The sequence below is a fragment of the Lemur catta genome, chromosome 2, assembly GCF_020740605.2.
Source record: "Lemur catta isolate mLemCat1 chromosome 2, mLemCat1.pri, whole genome shotgun sequence".
Taxonomy (NCBI): Eukaryota; Metazoa; Chordata; class Mammalia; order Primates; family Lemuridae; genus Lemur; species Lemur catta.
In genome coordinates this window covers 19,683,860-19,704,792 of record NC_059129.1, presented here as the reverse complement: position 1 = coordinate 19,704,792, position 20,933 = coordinate 19,683,860, and the positions used below count along the sequence as shown (strand labels likewise).

The following is a 20,933-nucleotide window of genomic DNA, read 5'->3' as shown; positions in this document are numbered from 1 at the left end:
AGCCAGCTCCTCTCTGCTCTGCCTTATAATTCAGGCTCGTGCCTGGTGTGAGAAGGCGCCTGGCCCTTTGCTTTCCATGGCGCTCGCTCCCAGCGCCATAATTCAGGAGGAGAGAGCCACGCTCCGGTGAAGAGATCTATAAAGCTGGCGGTTTCCGCAGGCAGGGCTGTCTGCTCTGTGGAGGGTGTTACTCCCTTCGACGGAAAGCCTGCATGTGGCGCCTGCCCAGCGATCACACTGTAATTAAAATTTCCAGCAATTTACGGCTGCATGTAAGTAATGAACACGGGGCTCATTTGCCACTGTCCAGCAGAGACGTGGACGAAGCTCGTGCTTCAAGGCAGCGCCCTTTGCCAACGCAGTGTGACTCCAACGCTGTTTTCTGTGAGCTACAAATGGAGTCCCCCAAATGTTCCCTCTCCTTCTGCTGCGGGTCCTAAGTGGACATGGGGCTGTGTTCCAGCCCAGAGCCAGGGCGTGTGGGTGCCTTGGAGGTCAGGGAGGGCCAGGGTGGGGGGCTGTTCTCAGCCATCACTTTCAAGCAGCTTCTGCAGGGGGTTGACAGAGCCCTGGACCCACCTGAACCAATCATGGTAGCTGTGGAATGAGACAGCGGCACCTCAGGGACCCAAGGGGTAAGCCGACCTTGGCTAGTTTGTTGAGCGCCTGGGAGTGAAATTAGAAAGCAGGACAGGAGCCCTGGGTGAGTGACTAGAACGAGGGCCTGGTGGATGGGGACGAAGTCAGAGAAACCAGCACCAGCACGAGGGGGACAAAGACAGCACGGGGGCCCTGGCACCTTGGTTCTGTAGTTCAGCATCACAGTGAGGGAAGCAGGGCTTCCCCAAGGTTTGCCACAGAGGTGGGATAGACCAGGGTTCCCACGCAGCACCCGCCTGCTAGCTGGAGCCCTGCGCCTCCCAGCTGTTTGCTCTTGTAACCCAGAGCTCACTTCCAGACATCAGTCAGCGGTGTGTTGGGCGGGGACCGGAGCTTGGCAGAGATGCTTGTCGTGAGGTCCCCCACCCCAGGATCCTGGATATGGGGCCCTTTAGGGGCCAAAGGACCAAAGGAGGGAAAGGGAGGACAGTGTACAGGGCCAGGGGATGGGGACAGGCACCGCAGCCCCCATTGGACCCTTGCACTGTGTCAAATGGGCTACATGGCCATGACCCTACCCACCCAGGCCTTGACACTTGTTGCAGATGTAGGGGAGAGGCAGGGGGATGGTACATGGGACAGATGGCTGGTCTCAGAGTGGGCAGGGGGACAGCAAAGGGTGTGGTCCATCAGCCACACCCAGGCAGGTAGGGCCGGCCAGGCGGGGTGGGGTGGGGCAGGGCAAGGCTGGGAGGAGTGTCCTGGGTTTGGGGAGAGGCCAGGGCTTCTCAGGAGCCACAGGACCAGGCCAGGCTGCCTCAGCTGCCGTGAGGAGGGGGCAAGAGGGCTGCAGGCCGCATTGCAGGGCGGGCACCCTCTCGGCCACCCCCTCAGGCCTGGAGACCTGCAGCAAACCTGCCCCCAAGCCAAGAGCCGCCAGGGAGGTGAGCTGGGTGTGTGGGGTTGTGTGCGTGGGGGATGCACACGGGGGTGTGGTATCGGGCTGGGGCCCCGTGCACAACAGTGAGGTGAGGGCTCCTGGGGAAAGCCCACTCCTTGAAGTCCCTCCACTGCTCATACCCTCTCCACCCTCCAGGCCAGGCCCCCTGTCAGCCCAAGGATGATACCTGGTGACAAGAAAAGGGTCTCAGGCCAGCCTGGCAAGTCCAGGGACAGGTCAGCACCCCCTGTCCCAGCTCCAGCTGGAAGGTGCTCCCCAGGATGTACACCTGGGCTGGCAGCTCTCTCTGGGGCAAAGGCAGGTGTAGACAGGCCCTGGCAGGTTCTCTCTGGGGACTGAGGCTACAGGCCTGGAGGACAGACACAGGCACAGGGACAGGGAGCTGCAGGTGGCCCTGGCAGCACAGAGGGCAGGAGACCTACAGGAAGAAGAGCTGTGTCCCCAAGACAGCCCCACCTGGGGTCTGGGCTGACAGTCACCGGGTCGGCAAGGGCCAGAAGCTGAGAGGAGGGCCACCCGCACTTGTGCCGGGAGTCCAGGCTGACTCTGAGTCCCAGGGGCCCGGCTGGGAGGGTGGGCACTCCCATGCTGCAGCAGCCTGCAGCCCCCAAGAAGGGCAGGTAACAGGGAGGCCAGCCTGAGTCCCTGCTCGGACTGCCCGGCCCAGGCACGGCACGCAGGGATTCAGATTGCCATTGAAACTGAGGCACAGGTTGGAGCAGGGTTTACCCAGGGTCACAGACACCATGGGAGGCCAGAGCTGGGGCTCCCACCAGCGTGTCTGACCCAGAGGGCTGCTCCTGTCCCAGGTGAGCAATGGGAATCGTGGCCACCAGGAGGCAATGCTGCCTGCCCACCAGGACATGGAACTTGGCTCCCAGGAAGGTGTGCCCGTGGATAGGGACAGAGCTAGAGCTGGGAGGTGGCCAAGGGAGGGAGAAGTGGCCCCAGCGTCTCCAGGGAGGGCAGTGGCTGGGCTGACGTGCTGTCCAGGCCTGCCTTGGCCTGCAGGGTAGTGCTAGGGGACGCATAGCCCCACAGCCTGGCCATCGCACCCCTGCTCCCTCCACTCCTGTGTGTGGGGTCACGGCCAGGCTCCCAGGGTCCCAGACACCCACATGCCCACACCTCGGTGGTGGGTGTTAGTTGAGGCAGGGCTGTTGCTTTGGCAAACGCTGCCTGGCACTTTGCTGGGTGCCCAGAAGGGGAGGGCCTCAAGGGGGGACAGAGGAGCTGGTGGGGCTGGCCTGGGGAAGCTGAGTGTTGAGGTCTGCCACCTCCCAGTCCCCTCTGCAGGTCCCAAGTGCGTCCCACCTGGTGGTGCAGCTTGGCGGGGGACACTACCTTAGCAGGTCCAGGGGAGACAGCTCTCAGGCCCAGCAGTGGAGGTAGCGAGACAAGGGAGGCCTGGCCCCTGCCCCAGGCCCCCGTCAGGCCGGGCAGGCAGTCTGGGAGGGGCTGGCACTGGGTCGAAAGGCAGGCAGCTGTGCCAGGGCCATGGCAAAAGGGACGAGGGCGTGGAGGTTTGGGACTGGCCAGGCGGCTTCTCAGCTGGGGCTTGCTGGGAGCTGCCAGGAGCCTGGTCTCCCGGTCACAGTGGACAATGGCCAGAGGGACCTGGGCAGGCAGGTCTGTCCTACATGGGCTGGGTTAGTATCCAGCCCCTGCCAGGGCCAGCCCTGCTGCCACTGGTGAGTGGAGAGCGAGCCCGTGAGCGGTGGCAGAACGGCCAGCCTCTCACCTGCCCCTCCCTGGGGACCCTGGTCCTGACCCCTGGGTTCACTGCCAGAGCTTGGTGCAGCCTGGCTTCTGCCCCCCACTCTGGGGCTACACCTGGCGTGGGGTCCTGCTGGGAGGTGACAAGCCCTCCCCAACCCAGGGCAGGTTGTCCCAGGCCCCCACGATGGCAGGGACCTGCTTGCCAAACCCACACTGAGTGTGCACACCAGAAGCCCGGCCCCCCCGACACACCCTCCAGAGGCCCTGCTGGGAGTGGGGAAGGGGTCCGCACCACCTGGCAGTGCCCACAGTGGGTGGGCTCAGTCAGGGCCATCCTCTAGGGAGCCTGGGGCCTCGGGGCCATGACATGGGGTCCGTCCCTGGCACAGGACAGGAGTGGAGGATTCTGTTCCAGGGCCCCAGGGCACAGGAAGGGCTTGGTGAGGCACAACGCGCACCTCCAGACCTGGGCAGGTATCAGCTGTGGATGGTGGGGCCAGCCTTGGCCAGGAGGGACAGGGACAGTGAGTCCTCGCCTGGCTCTGCCCTGCCTCTGAGGCCAGAGTGAGGCTCAAGGATGATGACCCGGTTTTGTGTTGGGCCTGCCCCAGTGCGGTTGGGCTGGGCTAAGGGAGACGGGGGCAACAGCCCGTCCTCCCTCGTCCCCTAATGGGCTGTGGGACCCTCCTCAGGAAGTCACTTCCTTGAGCGTCAGTTTCCTCATCTGTGAAATGGGCTAACAGATCCACCCTCTCCCACTGCAGATATCCAGCATACAAGCAGCTTGGGGTGAGGAAGGCCCCAGCCAGGCCCCCACAAAGTCTCCATGGGACTTGGGACCAGGGCCCTCTGGGGAGGGGGAGGCAGGGGACTGGACACTACCTGGGACCCTGGCCCACTTAGGGGTGTCCTTCACTGTTCTAGAACGGGCTAGGCCTGGAGGCCCAGGAAGGTGGGGGATGCAGTCCAGGTCTCAGAGAATCTTGGCTCCTTCCGGGGAGACGCTGGACCCACAGGACCCAGCGGGGGCAGAACCAGCTCAGAGCCAGAGGCGTGAGGGCAGGACCCATCCTAGGGGACTCAGGAACCAGGGGACTTGCGTGCCCGGGAGGTGGGAGAGAGGGAAGCCAGTGCTTGCTCAGCACCTGGTGCGTGCACGTGTTGTGTGTCTCACTGTGTCCGCTCAGGAACTGCTGCTCTCATGTTACAGGTGGGGACACCAAGGCCCAGGGACATGCACTGGGGAATGGCAGAGCTGGGCTTCTCACCCAGGACCCCAAACGGTTGGCCTTGCTGAAGGGTCAGGAGCCTATCGGGCAAGGATCTGGCAGAAAGCCTGGTAGTGCCTGGCATGTGTGATAGGGCAGTGCCTAGTGGGTGAGGTGGTGGGGCGGGAGGCAGATGCCAGCTGGTGCGGAGTGTGGCCCTGCAGAGTGTGGCCCGGCAGAGGGGCAGGCAGGCTAACATTCACCAGTTCCTGCACTGGGGAGGCCTTGGACTAAACCCATTCTACAGGTGAGAAAACAGAGGCCCAGAGAGGCAAAGAGACTGCCACGGTGTCCAAGGCCATGGGCAGGACAAAGGGCTGAGGGCTGAGGCTGCCTCTGGGAGTGACTCAGTCAGGAAGCCAGAAAAGAAAGGCTGGGTAGAGAGGGCAGGAGGCTCCCAGAGCCCTGGGTTTGTAAAATGCCTACGAGGCTCAATGCTGGGAGGAAGTGGGGCGTAGCCAAATCTGTCTCGTGAGGCAAAGTCATTTCCCCAGAGTGTGCAGGAGGTTCTGGAGTGGGTAGGATTTGGGGCCAGAGCCCAGGCTCTCTAGAAGCTTTCCTAGGGGCAGTGGCTAAACAAGAACATGGCAGCGTGGGGCAGCTGTGAGAACAACTGTGACACTGGGCCTGGCCTCCACCACCAGAGCCGAGGGGTAGCCCTGGCTGAAAGGGCTTCCAAGGATCAGGGACCCTCAGGGGCCATGAGTCAGCTCAGGCTGATGCCAAAGGCCCTTTGCCCACACTCGCCGCTGGCAGAGCTGTGGGCCAAGGAGGTCACCAGGCCCCCCTGGCCTTGCCAGAAAGCGCCGCCTTTGCCCACAGTGGGATCTGCCTCTGAAGAAAGGTCTGAGCGTTGAAAAGCCTTTGGTCTGTGTCTAGGGCCCAGGCCTTGAGCATCTGCAAAGCCAGAGCCCGTCAGAGCCCTCCTGGAAGCCTGGCCCTGGCGGCTCCAGCCAGGGAGGTCCTTCTGACATCTGGCCTCAGTGCTTCCTGCTGTGCCCTCAGTCATTCCCGACATTAGCCTGGGAAGGACCTTGGTGCTCAGAGGTGTGCAGCACGTGGCCCCGGGCCAACGGCAGGGCAGGGAGCTACCAGGGAGCTCAGGCCTCATGTTGTGCTGGGGGCCGGTCCTCAGTTTCCCCACTTACAGTATGAGTGGGCTGGGCGAAGTGATTCCTGGTCCCTTCCAGCCCTGCTCATGAGCCAACGCTGACGTCTTCACCTTTCAAAGTCGCGAGCCATTGTCACTCGCCGGCAGTGATGGTGCCTGTTTTCATAACTGTTCACAGTGGTGACGTGTGTGTCCAAGGCCAGAGAGCGCTGGTCCCACACACGGGGCCATTGCTTCTGCAGGTCACAGGTGCGGCAGGCGGGGCAGGGGAGGGGATTCGGGGGGAGCACCTTGTGCACGGTAGGAGCTCACCTTGGCTGCAGGTGCTGCAGACCACCTTGCACACCCCCGCCTGGACCGAGTGGAGGCCCACGGCCAAAGGGCCACCCACAGGGCAGGACACGTGTTCAGCGCTCCCCAGCACAGACTGGGGCCTGGCACCACATTCTGGAAGCTCCCGTAGGGGGAAGGTAGATGGCAAACACGGTCAGGTGCACAGGGAGTGGCAGCTGAAATTTAAAGAGGGTGATGGGACAGAGGGAATGTTCTTTCCAGAGGTGACACCTGAGACTTCGGAACGAGGCATCACTTGGGAGAAAAGTGGGTACAGAAAGTCCCAGGCAGGGGAACAGGCAGCACTCCAGGTGTGGGGTGAGGCAGGCACCGCTTCCCGAGCTTGTCCCTGGCCAGGGCCTCCCGGGCGGGACAGTGGGGGTAAGGGATGGGGAGAGCAGGTGGGGTGTCCAGGTGGATGGGCCCTGGTCCCTTACGTACCCTTCAGGGCATTGGACACACTGATGCGCCCCAGTCCGCTCCTCTAAAGGGGGAGCAGCCGTCCAGTCGTTCTGCCTCTGAGCCTGTTTGTCCCAGGCAGTGGGAGGGTCAGGTGTATAACAGGAAGGACAAGTAGCCTGCAGCCCCGTCACGGGCACCCGGAGGGAACTTCACAATGATCCCCATAGCAGCAAGAACCCACCGGTCACCAGAGAGGGGGGACAGGGGCTAAGGGCCCCACTGCCCCTCCCAAGCCAGGGCCTGACGAGCCTGTCTCCGCAGGGGCCCCTGGCGTGGGGGTGACAACCAGGCTGACACTCCCGGAAATCCCCCCACAAAAACAGAAATGTTTCCAGTACAGTTCTTGGGGTTTGAACTTTCTTTTTAATTCAGGGGACATTCACATAACATAAATTGACCTCTTTTAAGTGAATAATTCGGTGGCAGTAAGCACACCCACGATGCTGTGCACCCACCCCCTCTGCCCCTCAAAAAGACATCCTGCACCATTAACTCCCCACCCCCTCCCCCGCAGGCCCCGCCCACCCGCAGCAGCTGCCGGGCCACCTGACGCAGGCAGGTGAGGGCACCTGGTGGCCAGCAGGTTCCTGGGCGCCAGCTGCCTCGGAACAGGCAGGAGGGAGGGATACAGTGGGCCAGGAGGGGACAGGCCTTTGCTCCCCTGCCCCTTCTCTGCCCTCCCCGAAGCTGGGAGCTCAGGTGGGCCGCTGGGGAGGCGGCCACCCCACTCGGCCAGGTGCAGCCCTTCCGATAGCGGCCTTGCCCCACCCACAGCAGGGCGCCAGTGGGGGCCACGTGGTCTTGAGAATGACCAGCCGGGCGTCCCCGGAGGCTGGGCCTCCCAGGGCTGGGCAGAGGAGCTTCCTGCCTGCAGGGGTAGGTGCTGGGACTGTGACGCAGGCCAGTGGGAGGGAAGGAGGCCGGACAGGCTCCCAGTGTGGGAGAGGGACAGACCCAGTGCCCGGCAGGTCAGCAAGAGACGGAAGAGCAAGCCCCGGGCTAGGGAACAGTCTCGGGGAGGCCGAGGGACCTGGCAGCGGGGCCCCGTTGGACGGGCAGGTGCCAGGGAGCCGGTGGGTTCTAGGCGGTGGGAGCAGGGCGAGGGCTGCACTCTTCCTCCCGCAGCTGCTGGGGTCGTGCCTTTGAGGCCACTCCCCTGGCAGCTGAGACACGGGGCTCCCCACTTTCTCAGATCCAGCTGGAAGACAGTCTCTGACCCCTAAAAAACAAGCTGCCCCCAAGCCCAGGGCATCAGACGGGGAAAGTGAAGTGGGACCACCCTAGTCACATGTGGCTGAGCCCCAGGTGGGAGGAAGCCAGGCCCCGGGCTGGTGTCGCTGGTGGGCACGGCCTGGCGGAGCTCGCTCCTGGCGTCCCGCCGGCCTCATCCGATCCTTGCGCCAGCTCCTCCCCTGGAGCCCGCACCTTTGCCCTCCACCCTGTCCTGTCCTCGCTGCCTCTGCAGATGCGCAACGCCTCGGGGCTCCTGGGGACGGCCGGCGTGCCCCTGGCATCAGCACCCTGGACGCAGCCCAGCCCCTCACCGGCCCTGCCAGCTGGGCTGCAGGTGGACCTCTTGGGGAACGGCTCCCAGGGTGTCTCCCAACTGTTCCTCACCTCCGCACTGGCCCGTGGGGTCTCGGGCATCTTTGTGTGGGCCGCCCTCGTCCTCACCTGCCACCAGGTAAGCCCTCCCACCCCTGAGCCTCTTTCTGGACCCCCATCTCCCGGGACATGGCCACAGCTCAGCCCGGCCCCACGGGTGCTGCTGGGGTCGGGGAACTTCAAGGGTAGCCCTCGATCCAGAGACGGGAGGCCTACCCGGGTGGGAGGAATAGTGCCCAGGGCCCTGAGAGGTGGCATCAGGCCAGGGCGCAGGCGGACAGCACAGGCTTCCCCCAGGACATGGCGCGTGGGATCCGGGCACCTCCCAGGCTGCGTCATCCCTCCCCGCCCTGAGCACTGAGGGGAGCAGCATGGCCCATTTCACAGACGAGGAGACCGAGGCTCAGAGACACCCACAGTCCTTCCCAGCTCACACAGCCAGAGGGGAGAGGGCCTCCTGCAGAGGCGTGGGTCCTGGGGAGGGCTGGCAGGGTTTGGACTTTGCCCTGCAGGGAGCCGCCAGCCAGCCGGAAGCCGGGAGCAGGGTAGGAGCTGGGCTGGAGGAGCCAGGACTCCAGGAGGGGCGGCTCCCCTCAGCCTCCTCGCGTGGGAAGCAACTTTCCCAAGCCCGGAGCCACAACAGCCCCCGGCCCAGAGCCGTCCCTAAGTGCAGGGTCAGGGCAGACAGCTGTGGAGCTCTCAGAGACCGCCAGGAGACCCCTTAAGCAGAGGGGCAGTGGGGCAGAGGAGCTCGTGCACAGGTCGTGAGGGGCCACAGCCCTGAATGCCAGCTGCAGGAGGCACTGGGGGACCAAGGAGGGCTGCGGAGGGGCGAGCTGCCCTGTAGGGTGGTTCACGTGGCCCTGGGGTGGGGGTGGGTTGGCAGGTGATCCAGGGGTGGGGCAGTCAGCAGACTGCCCAGGTGTGGCCTCAAATAAGCAGAGCACAGGCAGACGTGTGTGAGGGCAGGCCAGGTAGAGTACAGAGCCACCCAGGCAGTTCAGAGACAGGCCCCTCCTGTGGGGCCATCATGGAGGACATCCCAGAGGAGGCAGTGTTTGAGCTGCAAACCTGGGGACCAGCTGTGGGTGGCTGCAGCCTGGCTTCCTGGGGCCTTGCAGTCAGGACAGGGCTCGTGGAGTTTGCTTGGGCTGCAGCTTCTGCCTCCAAAGCCCACCACCAAGCCCACCCTTGCACGAGGAGCCCAAGATGGGACAGAGAGGGGCTTGGTGCCCTCACCTTGGGGCTGGGGACCAAGGCCAGACAGGACAGTGGCTTGCCTAGGTCGCCCAGCCTGGAGGTGCCAGGCCCGGGAGAGGTCTCCTCGTGCCTGGTCATGCCATGCTGTCCCTTGCACCAGGGCGGGGGGAGTGTGTGCCTGATAAAGAGCTGGTCCCTGACGCCAGCCTGCCCCGGTCCCCAAGCCGTGCCCCAGGTGGCCGGGGGCACGTGGCTCTGCACATGTGGCTCCCTCTGTGCAGCTTGCCCTCCACCCGCCTCCGCTCACGGCGTCTCCTCCAGGAAGCCTTCCCCCCAGCACCCCGGTCTGGGACAACAGCCAGCTGCTTCCCTTAAAGACCTGTTGTTTTGTCATGTCCATGTAGAAAACATGGGAGATCTAGAAAGACTTAAAGGCAAAAACTGCGACCACCCGCTGCCCAGGGCTAGCACAGTGATGGATTTTACCAGGCGTTTTTAACACATTTGGGCTCTACTTGGTCTGCCATCGTGATTTTAGGTGCTGCAGTCTAGCAGAGCATCTCCCCACGTGGGCGTGTTCTTCCAGCGTCCTTGTCACTGGCTGTGTAAGATCCCTTTGCACGGTCACGCCGCAGTGTGACCAGCCCGGCCCCCGCCGTGACCCTGACGGTCGGTCACTGTGTGTCCCTGTGATGAACGTCCTTGTACACAAACCTTTTGCTTTATCTCTGGGAAGATTGTTACTAGGAGGAGGCAAAGGGTATAAGTCCTTCTAATGTCCCTGGGACAAAAGCCAAACCGACTCCCAGAGTGTCGGTGCCGGCCAGGCGCCGTGACGCACTCTCTTCCTCCCCAGGTCTGAACTTCGCAGCCTCGGAGATTCTTGCTGAATGAATGAATGAATGTGTGAATGAGTGAGTGAGCCCACTGCCAGAGCGTTCACGAAGGACAAATGGGGCTGCTGTGGGCTGGGGGTATGTCATGCCCAAGGAAGTTATTTACAAAAAAAAATAAAATAAAAGTTCTGTTGAACAACACGGTGACTCTCATAAGTAACGATGTGTTGTGTGCTTGACGACTGCTGGGACAGTAGATGTTAAATGTTCTCGCCACGAGCAACAGGTAAGTATGTGAGGAAGTGGAGATGTTAGTAAGTTTGATTTCACGTTCCCCAGCAAATATGTGTTTCAAGACATCACATTGCACACTGTAGATGCATGCAATTTTTGTCAATTAAAAAATAAATTTTGCTGGGGGAAGTGGCTCATACCTGTAATCCCAGCACTCTGGGAGGCCAAGGAGGGAGGATCCTGTGAGGCCAGGAGTTCAAGGCCAGCCTGGGCAATAAAGTGAGATCCTGTCTCTAAAAAAAATAAATAAATTTTTAAAAATACATCTTATTTTGTTGTAATCAGAAATGCATATTTATATACTTATATATTAAATATGTATTTGATTACAGTGGAATAATATTTATTGTCTCTAGTTATAGTAAGCGTGCTCATTGTAGAAAACTGGAAAATGTAGGAAAATAGGAGGTAGCTGGTGGCCCACAGCCCCACCCCCACCTCCACCCCCAGATCTACCTGCACCTGCGCTCCTACACCGTGCCCCAGGAGCAGCGCTACATCATCCGCCTGCTCCTCATTGTGCCCATCTATGCACTCGACTCCTGGCTCAGCCTCCTCCTCCTGGGAGCCCACCAGTACTACATCTACTTGGACTCCGTGCGGGACTGCTACGAAGGTGAGCGGCTGGGCAGGGGGCTGAGCCGAGTGGGGGCTCCCAGGGGCCTGCACACAACACACATGGCCACCCCCTGGGACCCCCACCCTTCTGCCCCCCATGGCTGGGACCAGCAATGCTGGCAGGCCCGGGGAGACGTTGCAGGGGGACTGCCAGAGCCTGGGTGGAAGTGGCCAGACCTGTGCGTGGAGCCCTGTGAAATGGGCCCCACGGAGTCCTGGGAGGGTCTGGCAGGAGCCTCTGTGTAGGGCTCACCCGCTCCTACCCCCGCAGCCTTTGTCATCTACAGCTTCCTGAGCCTCTGTTTCCAGTACCTGGGGGGCGAGAGCACAATCATGACTGAGATCCGGGGAAAGCCCATCAAGTAAGCCCCTCACCCAGGGTCCCCACCAATGCCCTGCATGCCCAGGACGGGCGACCAGGCTGGCGCCGGGACCACATCCTCCGCGCCCTGCCTCAGGGACTGGTCACCCACAGGTCCAGCTGCTTCTACGGCACCTGCTGCCTCCGGGGCATGTCCTACTCCATCGGGTTCCTGCGCTTCTGCAAGCAGGTGAGTGGGGCCACCCGCCAGCTCTTCCCACTAGGGAGGATGGCCAGAGCTGTGCCCGCCTGCCCAGCGTGCGCCGGTGCCTGCCCTCACTCCCGCCCCCCGCCACCCAGGCCACGCTGCAGTTCTGCGTTGTGAAGCCCGTCATGGCCTTGGTCACCATCTGCCTCCAGGCATTTGACAAATACAGTGATGGGGACTTCAGGTAAGGCCGGGCACAGGAGGAGGGGCCTAGCAGGCTGTCCAAGGTGGGGCACAGTCTCCAGCTGAGCAAGGGGCCGAGTCCTCACCACGAGGACTCCAGTGTCAGCAAAGGCCAAGACCTCGGGCCTCTGCCTCCTCCGGGGAAACCCCAGGGTGAGGCCCCGTCCCAGCGAGCAGGCCAAGGACCCCAGCGTTGCACAGCTCAGGCAGTGATGGCCCCAGACCCCCCTGCAGTGGACCCACCCAAGGAGAACAGGGGTTGGATTTCAGGGTGCACGGCCCAGGGGACCAAGGTCCACCCTGACCTGCCGGCCGAGCAGGTGGGCAGTCGCCCCTGCAGGAAGGAGCCCTGCACCGGGTCACACACTGTCACACACACATGCAGGCATCACACAAGTGCATTCACACACATGCACATGCACGTGTGTGACAGAGGTTGGGGGTGGCTTTCTGACAGGGTGGCAGGGGTCACTCGTTAGAGAGGATGGGGTCCTGGCATGAGGAGAGAGAGGGCCCACCTGTGCCCACCTGGCCCCTCAGCTGCTCCCCTGCAGGCCCTGGGGCGGGTCCTGCCTGGATTCCGGCAGGGCCCAGGCTCAGCGGCTCTGGGGTGAGCAGGGGAGCAGAAGGTGCAGGGCCACCAGCCCCCTGACCACTGCCCCTCCCTGGCCCAGCGTCAGCAGCGGCTACCTGTACGTGACCCTCGTCTACAACGCCTCGGTCAGCCTGGCCCTCTACGCCCTGTTCCTCTTCTACTTCGCCACCAGGGAGCTCCTGCAGCCCTTCGAGCCTGTCCTAAAGTTCCTCACCATCAAAGCCGTCATCTTCCTGTCTTTCTGGCAGGGTGTGTGGGGCCGGGTAGGGGGAGGGCCTGCTGAGGCAGGGGCTGGAGTCCAGAGAACCTCCATCCCCAGTTCCTGTGTGCCTCAGTTTCCCCACCTGTAGCACAGGTCAGTAACACGGCCTTCTCAGCGTGAAGCCAGCGAAGTGCCGGGGCCCAAGGGAAGTGGGGAGGTCCCCACCAGCCAGCGTGGCCCCCTGGTTGGTGGAGAGAGGTGCAGGGGGGCCACGCCGGCATCTCCTGAGTCCTGGTCCCCACCAGGCCATGGGCAGTTGGCCCCCATTTGCAGAGGAGGACGACCTCTAGCCGGGAGCTGGGGCCCAGGACTGGGGCTGGGTACAGCCAAGACCCTGCCTGTGGGGGTGCCTGCCCGCTGCACCTCTTCCTCCCCTGCAGACCCCCAAGCCCTGGGGCCAGCCTTGGTGGGGACTCTGGGGGGGTCGGCTCAGCCCAGCCTCCCGTCCAGGGCTGGTGCCTGAGTGGCTACCGCTGTCCCCAGGGATGCTGCTGGCCATCCTGGAGAGGTGTGGGGTCTTCGCTGAGGTCCAGACCCTGGATGGGAGCACGGTGGGGGCTGGCACGCTGGCTGCCGGCTACCAGAACTTCATCGTCTGCATCGAGATGCTTTTTGCCTCCATCGCCTTGCGCTGCGCCTTCACCTGCCAGGTGTATTCGGAGAAGAAGGAGAACGCACCAGGTATGCTGGGCCCTTGAGCCAGGGCACCTGGAATGTCACAGCCCTGCCCTCGGCACCGGGGCTGTGTCCATCCCACTCAGGAGGCCCAGGAATGTCACCTCGCCGGGCAGGGAGACATCCCAGGGTGTCTGGCTCAGGACCAGCACCTCGTCTGCGTGTAGCCCAGGCCGGCTGGCAGGGGGGCCAGGTGGGCAGAGGCTTGAGCTCTGAGTGAGCTGGAGCTCTGGTGGGACAGAGGGGTGGCAGGGGATTGGTGCCCCAGCCAGGTGTGCCCTGCCCCACACACCGACACTGGGACCAGCCCCAGGGGCAGGTGGGGTCTGGCATCCCAGTGAGGGGCCCTTTGGGGCCACAGGTTTGCAGGGCTCACCGCGCCCAGCCCAAGGCTCCTCTCTAGAGCCTCAGGAACTCCAGGGGGACACGGCCCCTGGCAGGGATCTGGGCAGGGACAGGGCCCAGGGCTGGGGTCGGGGAGATGGGCTCGGGACCACCCTCTGCTGACTGCGGCCAGACTTGGAGATGCAGGAGCCACAGCCCGGGGCAGCCCAGGGGCCAGTGGGGGCAGATGCGCCAGGCAGACTGGGGAGGCGGGGCGCAGCGGCTGTGCCGTGGGATAGGGTGTGGGGGAGGTGTTCACATGCTGCCCGCCCGCCCCAGGCCCCCCGGCACCCATGCAGAGCATCTCCAGCAGCCTCAGGGAGACCATCAGCCCCCAGGACATCGTGCAAGATGCCATCCACAACTTCTCACCCGCCTACCAGCAATACACGCAGCAGGCCACGCACGAGGCCCCCAGGCCCGCCCAGGATGGGCACCCCTCACCCGGCACCCACCCCGACACGGCTGGTGGCTCTGGCGGGGGCAGGAAGAGCCGAAACGTGGAGAAGCGGATGCTGATCCCTTTGGAGGACCTGTAGGAGCCTCAGGGTTGCTGGTACCCAGCTGGGGACCCAGTCTGTCCCTGTCTCTCCCCCAACCCTCCTGACAAAGGTCAGGCCTCTCCTGAGAGCCGCCTGGCGAGGCCCGTGGAGCTGCTCCCCGTCCTACCTCCAGCCTGTGGTCAGGTGCTTGGTGGCCCTGCCAGGCGTCCAGGGTCCACACCATCCCTGGTGGGCCCGCCGCCCCAGGGAGAGGCCCCTGAGCAAAACGTCAGCTCCAGCTGCCACATCGGCCTCAGGGAGCTGCAGCGTGGCCCTCCTTGCACGCGGCTCGAGCAGGCAGACGGTGGACAGACCCCAGCTATGCAGCTGCGGGGAGGACGGCCGGGCAGAGCTGGGCAGCCCAGCGCGAGACAGCACGCAGCTTGGGCACTGCAGGCTGGGGGTCCACGCAGGCTGGCCGGGGCAGGGGTGATGCCAGCTGAGCCTTGCTGTGGTCGAGGGCTCATCGGAGAAGCCCACGCTGCCCCCCACACTCCAGCCGAGAGGCAACCCTGCAAGGCGCCCCCTCGCTGCCTCCCCGGGAGTCACTCTTATTTATGTAAACACCTTGGATTTTCTAATGACTCGATTGGCTTCCGATCCTGCAGGGCCAGTGCCCTGGGCAGTGGGCCACAGTGGGGTGGTCAGACGAGGCCCCCTGACCTGAGTGGGGCCGGGGGAGACCAGCTGTTGCTCTGAGCTGCGCAGGGCACAGAGCTGGGACTTTGAGACCCGATGCCTGAGTCTGTGCCACTGGCAAGGCCAGAGCAGCCACCTCTGTCCTTGGAGCCTCAGCTTCCTCATAACACGGGCCTCGCGCCAGCCCCACACGGCAGGTGGATGAGACCATGTGGGCACAGCCCAGAGAGTTGGGGGCACAGAGGGGCGCCTGCCCTCTCTCCTTCCTCCTCTTCTTCCTCTGTGTGCCCAGCAGGCCCGGGTTCTGGGAGGGCTGAATGGGGACAGGCCCTGTCACAGGAGGCTGGAGGGCAGGGAGCAGCCCAGGGGCGCAGTGCTTCCTGGAGGAACATGGCTGGGCCCTGGGGCGGGGGCCACCAGGGGGAGGGGCGTCAGCTCTTGTGGTGGCCCTGTGTGCATCTCGGTCAGTCCTGCATGTCTGGCTGCAGCACAGGGGTGGGGCTGGGGCAGGTGCAGACACAGGGCCCGGGGCTTTGGGGCTGGGCATGGGGAGTGGCCGGCAGCCAGCAGGCACAGTGGACAGGAAGGCCGAGCAGGCACCACGCGGCCCCAGCTCTCTCCCCTGCCACCTGCCCACCCACTCCCAGGGTCCCAAGAAAGGGGAAAACAAACTGGGATCTCTGAGGGGCAGAGTGGGCCACTCCCTGGCCTCAGGACACAGGGGACTAGAGGTGGTGGCCTCTGCAGGGCCCAGCTGGGCCGTCTGATAAGACAGGCTGAGCCCCTCCCCATGCCGGGGTGGGAAGCCCACCACCCGCCTTATCGCGCCCTCTGCAGCTGGCAGAGACATAGGGGCCCTGTGGCCAGGCCCGAGTCTCCACCGGTCAGCGGGTTTGGGGTCTGGTGCTCCGTGAGACCTGCTGAGGAGGAGCAGGTGGTCTGGAGGCTGCAGTAGGGGGCATCGGGGGGCAGGCAGGACACCGGGCTGCGCTGCTGAGCTAGGGGGTGGGGGCCTGCTCTGCCCCTGCGCTGGAGAGGGCCCCTCCTTTGGGGCCTGAGCTGCCCAGAGCTATGCACAGAGGGCGAGTGTGCAATGGCCCTTCCGGAAGCCCAGACGCCGCGTGGGCTCCAGGCTGCAGGGGCTGAGGTGCCACAGGACAGGCTCGTTTGCCAGATGGTGCCTGAGGCCCGTGCTTTGGGGAGGGGAGAAGTTGGCATCGACTGACCACCCGCTGTGTGTGGCAAAGACCGAGCCAGGAACCCGACATGCGCTCGGTTCTCAGGACAGCCGGGAAGGTGACCAAGCTGAGAGATCCAGCAAGTTGCCTGAGGTCACAGCACAGGGACTTGGGCACCGGGGAGCTGGCTCCACAGGCCCACTCTCTCCACCCTGCCAGACACCTGTGCCCCGCGGACGAGGCCCCACTGCCTTCTTTCTAACATAACACCAAAGCCATGTGGGCTGAGTGCGACACCCAGTGCTCCTGCCACGTGCGGATGGAATGCGGCTGGCGGGGGGGGGTCCAGGCTGCCACCTCGCCTCCCTGGGGGGCTGTGGGTGCACTCATGGGAGGAGGGATGGAGAACACAGATGATGAGGAAGGGGCTCTCCAGGCTCCACCCAGGGGCCGAGGAGCAGGCCCCGTGCTCCTGCCAAGTGGTGTAACCTCTCTTGGCCTCGTCTGTGAAATGCCCCACAGAAAATCCCCAGCAATCCACACACAAGGGCAGAAGCCCTGGGGGACCCCGGCCCGGACTTGCGGCAGCTGAGCAGCTGGCCAGGACAGGGTCTCCTGCGACACGCCCCTGTCTGCCCACAGCCTCCAGGAGCCCGAGGCTGGGCAGGGGTTCTGTGCCCACAGCTCCCCTCGACGGGCAGGCTGGGACCAGGTCCCCAGAGCTGGCTGCAGGGATATCTGGCTTAGCTGGGAAAACACCTGTCATTGCCATTGCTGGTGTCACGAGCTTGGGGCGCAGCGGCCCCAGCACAGATTCAAACCCCAATCTGCCGAGGCGCCTTTTGTCCACATCGCTGCTCACACACCATTTACAGATGGGAACTTGTGTCTCAGAGAGGGAAGGAACCAGCCCAAGGTCACACACAGAGTTGGGATTTCAGCCCAAGTGGTCTGGCACCAAAGTGCATTCCTGCCCCGTGAACCCAGGTCTGAGGACAGGACAGTGGGGCGGGGGTGCTCACCATGAGGGCTGGCAGGGGCAGCACAGGTCAGGACGGGCCCTGGCTCTTCAGAAGGGGCCACCACTTAGCCACTGTGCGGAGCTCTGCTCTCTGCTCCCCAACATACCTGTCTCACTTGCCACGGGCTCCTTTCAGAGTCCCCCAGACAAAGCCGTGAGGGGATGCCCGGCCCCCGCACCTGCCTGGGAAACCCAGCGGGAAAGGAGAGGCCACATGAGTGCACAGGAGGCTTCTGGGCAGGGCAGGTGGGGACACTCAGGAACCCGCTGCCATGCAGTGAGCCCAGGATGTGGAGGCGTCAACAGCCACCTGCATCCTGCCCGGCTGACACCACTCCCACGGCTGTCACGGCATCACAGTCGCAAGTGCTGGAAACCCATCCTGAGCTGCTTCTCCAGGTGACATAAGAGGACATGCAGGGGCCTAGCACACCCCAGCAGCCCCCAGGACGGGGGTTCTTGGCCCAAGAAAGCCCCGGCCCAAAGCACCAACATGGCAATGAGAAGGATCTGAAACCAGAAAAATCTTTATTGCAAAGGTACAAAAGCAGTCACAGCAGCAAGATGTACAGCAGTAAATCAGGTGGCAGCCGCGACACGGGGACAGGGCAGGGTGGCGGGTGGGGGCCTGTGCCAGGCGAGGGTCCACACATGTGATCTCTCCTCAATAATTTATATCACGTAAAAAGCAGCACAAAAATAAATATTGAAATGAAACCGCTGAGGAGCAGAGGCAGGAGAAACTGGGTGAAGACGCGGGACACGGAGGGTCCCGACCGCCTTGGGAGAAGCCAAGACCTTCCTTCTTTGGAAGCCTGAGGCACAGAGATAGAAAACAAACCCACACGACAAAGAGGTCCTCGTCTTTTTTCTTAAATAAAAAATCCATATATTAAATCATGACAATGAAATCTCAATGATCAGAAAAGAGCAGAACGCGCCATCTTGGGCAGGCAGAGCCGAGGGTGGGGTGCCCCCTCCCCAGCCCACGGCGATGGTCCCCCACCTGTCCACGTCCCATAAGACAGGGACACCAAGAACCCCAAGGCTGGAGGGGACGTGCAACCCACCGTGGCTCTGAGCACGACACCTGCCGGTGCAGCTGCGGAAGACGGGGGAGGCGGCGGGCACCGGCCTCTTCCGAGAGGCCAGGAGGGAGGGCGACCCGCCCCCACTCCCGCCTGCCCAGCGCCCACCGCGGCTCTGCTCTGATAAAGATTTACAGTATCAAACTGGAAAAGGAAAATCGCTACGAAAAATCTATACGATAAAATGTGTATATAATTTTATATATATATATATATATTTTATCTTTCTCTCTTTAAATATTCCCCATGGTCCTTATCGATATCCAATATGGATTACCTACCATGGCTGTGGCGTCACCACCTTGTCTCGAAACACCGGCCTTCTGCACCGGCAGGGCCCCGTGTGCCCTGGCGCCGGCTGGGCCTGCAGCTTCCTGGTCGCTCTAACAGCAGACAGAATCGTGTCGCAGCCCTGGGGCCGCCCGTCCTCTGCCCTCCTGCCCCCTCCTGCCCAGCTCACACCCACAGGGGGCAGTGCCGCTTGCTGGGGTCTCCCTGGGTGGGCACGGCTCAGAGGGAACCAGGGGCTGGGTCCTGGCATCGCCTCAGCTTTTCCTACGTGGCGGCTTCTGGCCAGTGGCTGGGGCTCCATCTCGCCAGCTCGCCCCAGCCGGGGGCCCCAGGACGGCCACCCGCTCCCATGCACAGGCACCAGAGCCCTCAGGGCTCCCTGGGAAAGGAAGCCCAAGGACGGCCAAGACACAGTCACTGTGAGCTCCAGGAAGAAGGCGCAGGGTCGCAGAGCCTGCCTCCTGCCAGAGCTGCCAAGCCACTCCTGGCCCAGTGTCCAGCCCTCCCCACCCGTCACACCCTCTGACCTCCCTGCGTCCCAGGCCCACCTCTCATGTTCCCGGGCACTGCTCCCACCTCCTCCCCCACTCCACACAGGACGTCCCCCTTCCACCTCCACATCCACTGGCATCCCTCAGGCCACAGCCCCACCTGGGCCGCAGCAGCCCTGCCCTCCAGGCCACAGGAAGACCCTCACGCTCTCCCGCGCCCCCTACAGCTGGCAAGAGGCAGCTCCGAGGAAACCGGCCTGAGACCTGCCTATCTGCACTGAGACCCAGGAATGGCCCACAGGCTCGTGACCAAGCGGGCCGGCTCCTGCGGGGAGGTGGCTACTGCACCTACACAGGCGACACAGGACCATGACGTACACACACACCCCCAGCACACGTACCCACAGGCCCTCCCCACGGGACCAGCTGCTCTTCCAAGGCCCCCCGAGCTGCCGGCACACGGGTGCAGTGATGGCAGGCAGGCCTGTACACAGGCATGCAGGTGCACACGCGTACACCCGTGCATGTGCGCATACACAGGCACCAGCCCACATGGGCAGCCCTCCCATCTATGCCCGAGTGGTGGAGGCCACATGCTCAGGGCTGAAGCAGATCACAGTGCATCTCAACAGGGATGGCTGGAAGACCAAAGGGCCGACCGCCTTCCGTCTACTCCCCTCTCGGGGCAGCCAGAGCCGGGTCAGGGCAGTGGGGCTCTGGCAGCGGCTGGCGGGCTGCCCACAGGACGTGGAAGACAAGCCCCTGCCAGCCAGGCTGCAAGGGCAGCTGCTGCTTCTGGCAGCCCCTGCAGGGGACATCAGCACCTCCCTTCCCAGGACCTTCCCGCCCTACATCCTGACTCCCTCGGGTGCGAGACACCAACTCCCAAAACCAGGCACATACGCGGGGGAGAACGGGCAGGGCGTGTGAGTGTGTGTGCACGCGTGTGCGCATGAGTGTGGGTGGCGTGCGGCGGGGGCTCCCCAGAGCCTGCTCCGCATCCCGCACCTGCAACCTCGCCCTGGCGCGAGCTGCCGTGGCCCAGGGGGCCGCACTTTGACTTGGATGTTGACAGTCTGGGTCCCAAGGACCCTCCGACAGGCACGCGGGTGGCGCCGGCCCACCGCCCCCCACGCGGCCCCAGCAGGCACTAGGACGCGGCGGAGAAGGGCACGGAGGGGGCGATCTCCGCGGACTTGACGATGGTGATAACGCTGGTGGTGGCCACCTTGGTGGGCGCGACGGGCCCGCGGGCCACGGTGCGGGCGAAGGTCTGCAGGGCCTCGTACTTGGAGCGCAGGGCGTCCAGCTCCAGCCGCATGCTGCTGTTCTCGCGCGCCAGCTTCTCCACCTCCTGCTGCAGCTCCACGCGCTGCCGCTCCAGCTCCTCCTTCTGCGTCACCCGCTTGATGCGGCAGCTGGCCGCGTAGCCGCGGTTCTTGAGCGTGCGCCGGCGCTGCTTCAGGCGGGTCACCTCCTCCTTGGTGAGGCCCCGCAGGTGCTGGTTCAGCTCGCGCACCGACATGGACACCAGCTCATCGTCGCTGAGCACCGGGGCGTTCTCGCCCGCCTCCTTCTTGACCTGCGGGCCAGACAGCCGGTCACCACTGGGAGGGCCAGGCCTGGGGACAGCTTGGCAGCCACAGGGACACCCAACACGGTAGTCAGGAGCCCGGCATCCAGGGCAGAAAGCCCTGAGTGTGACCCTCTGCACGCTCTCTCGGGCTGCCTGACATCATGCCACAGGAGGCCCCCAGGACAACTACCACCGTCACACGACCCTCTTAGAACAGGATAGAGTTTAGGGCTGTCCCTGTAGGAGGGCAGCAGTGACCTCGGTCCATCCTGGTTACTGTCCATACATGTGACACTGACAGGGCCAGGAGGCAGCAAGCACCAGCACAGACAGAGCCAGAGAGCCCCGGTCACCAGAGGCCACACTGCCACCCAATGCTGGGTGCAAACTTGGGCCTGGGGACTCACGGATGCAGCCCCAGCCAGTGGGCAC

At 63.6% G+C, this 20,933-nt stretch overlaps 2 protein-coding genes across 12 annotated transcripts in view; one reads left to right on the top strand and one right to left on the bottom strand.

Moving 5' to 3' along the window:
* Nucleotides 1–64: 64 nt before the first annotated feature.
* On the top strand, nt 65–18,051 carry TMEM184A (transmembrane protein 184A). Of its 8 annotated transcripts, none has more exons than XM_045542963.1 (9): nt 65–272; nt 7,920–8,138; nt 10,840–11,005; nt 11,279–11,369; nt 11,483–11,558; nt 11,669–11,760; nt 12,434–12,603; nt 13,100–13,297; nt 13,955–18,051. In XM_045542963.1, exons 1-9 carry the CDS (start codon nt 213–215, stop codon nt 14,212–14,214), a joined length of 1,332 nt encoding a protein of 443 aa, XP_045398919.1. In that variant the 5' UTR covers nt 65–212; the 3' UTR covers nt 14,215–18,051. The 8 variants fall into 8 exon arrangements, with proteins under 8 accessions (XP_045398919.1, XP_045398920.1, XP_045398925.1 ...); XM_045542964.1 differs by lacking the exon at nt 65–272 and adding an exon at nt 525–635 and having other exon boundaries at nt 11,295–11,369; XM_045542969.1 differs by lacking the exon at nt 65–272 and adding an exon at nt 579–635.
* Nucleotides 17,567–20,933, bottom strand: part of MAFK (MAF bZIP transcription factor K) — an 11,109-nt gene continuing 7,742 nt past the window's right edge. For all 4 annotated transcript variants that reach the window (XM_045542972.1, XM_045542971.1, XM_045542973.1 and 1 more), the window contains one exon: nt 17,567–20,507. In XM_045542972.1, coding sequence (XP_045398928.1) covers nt 20,076–20,507 — 432 coding nt within the window. In that variant the 3' untranslated portion in view covers nt 17,567–20,075. The remainder of the gene's footprint in view (nt 20,508–20,933) is intronic.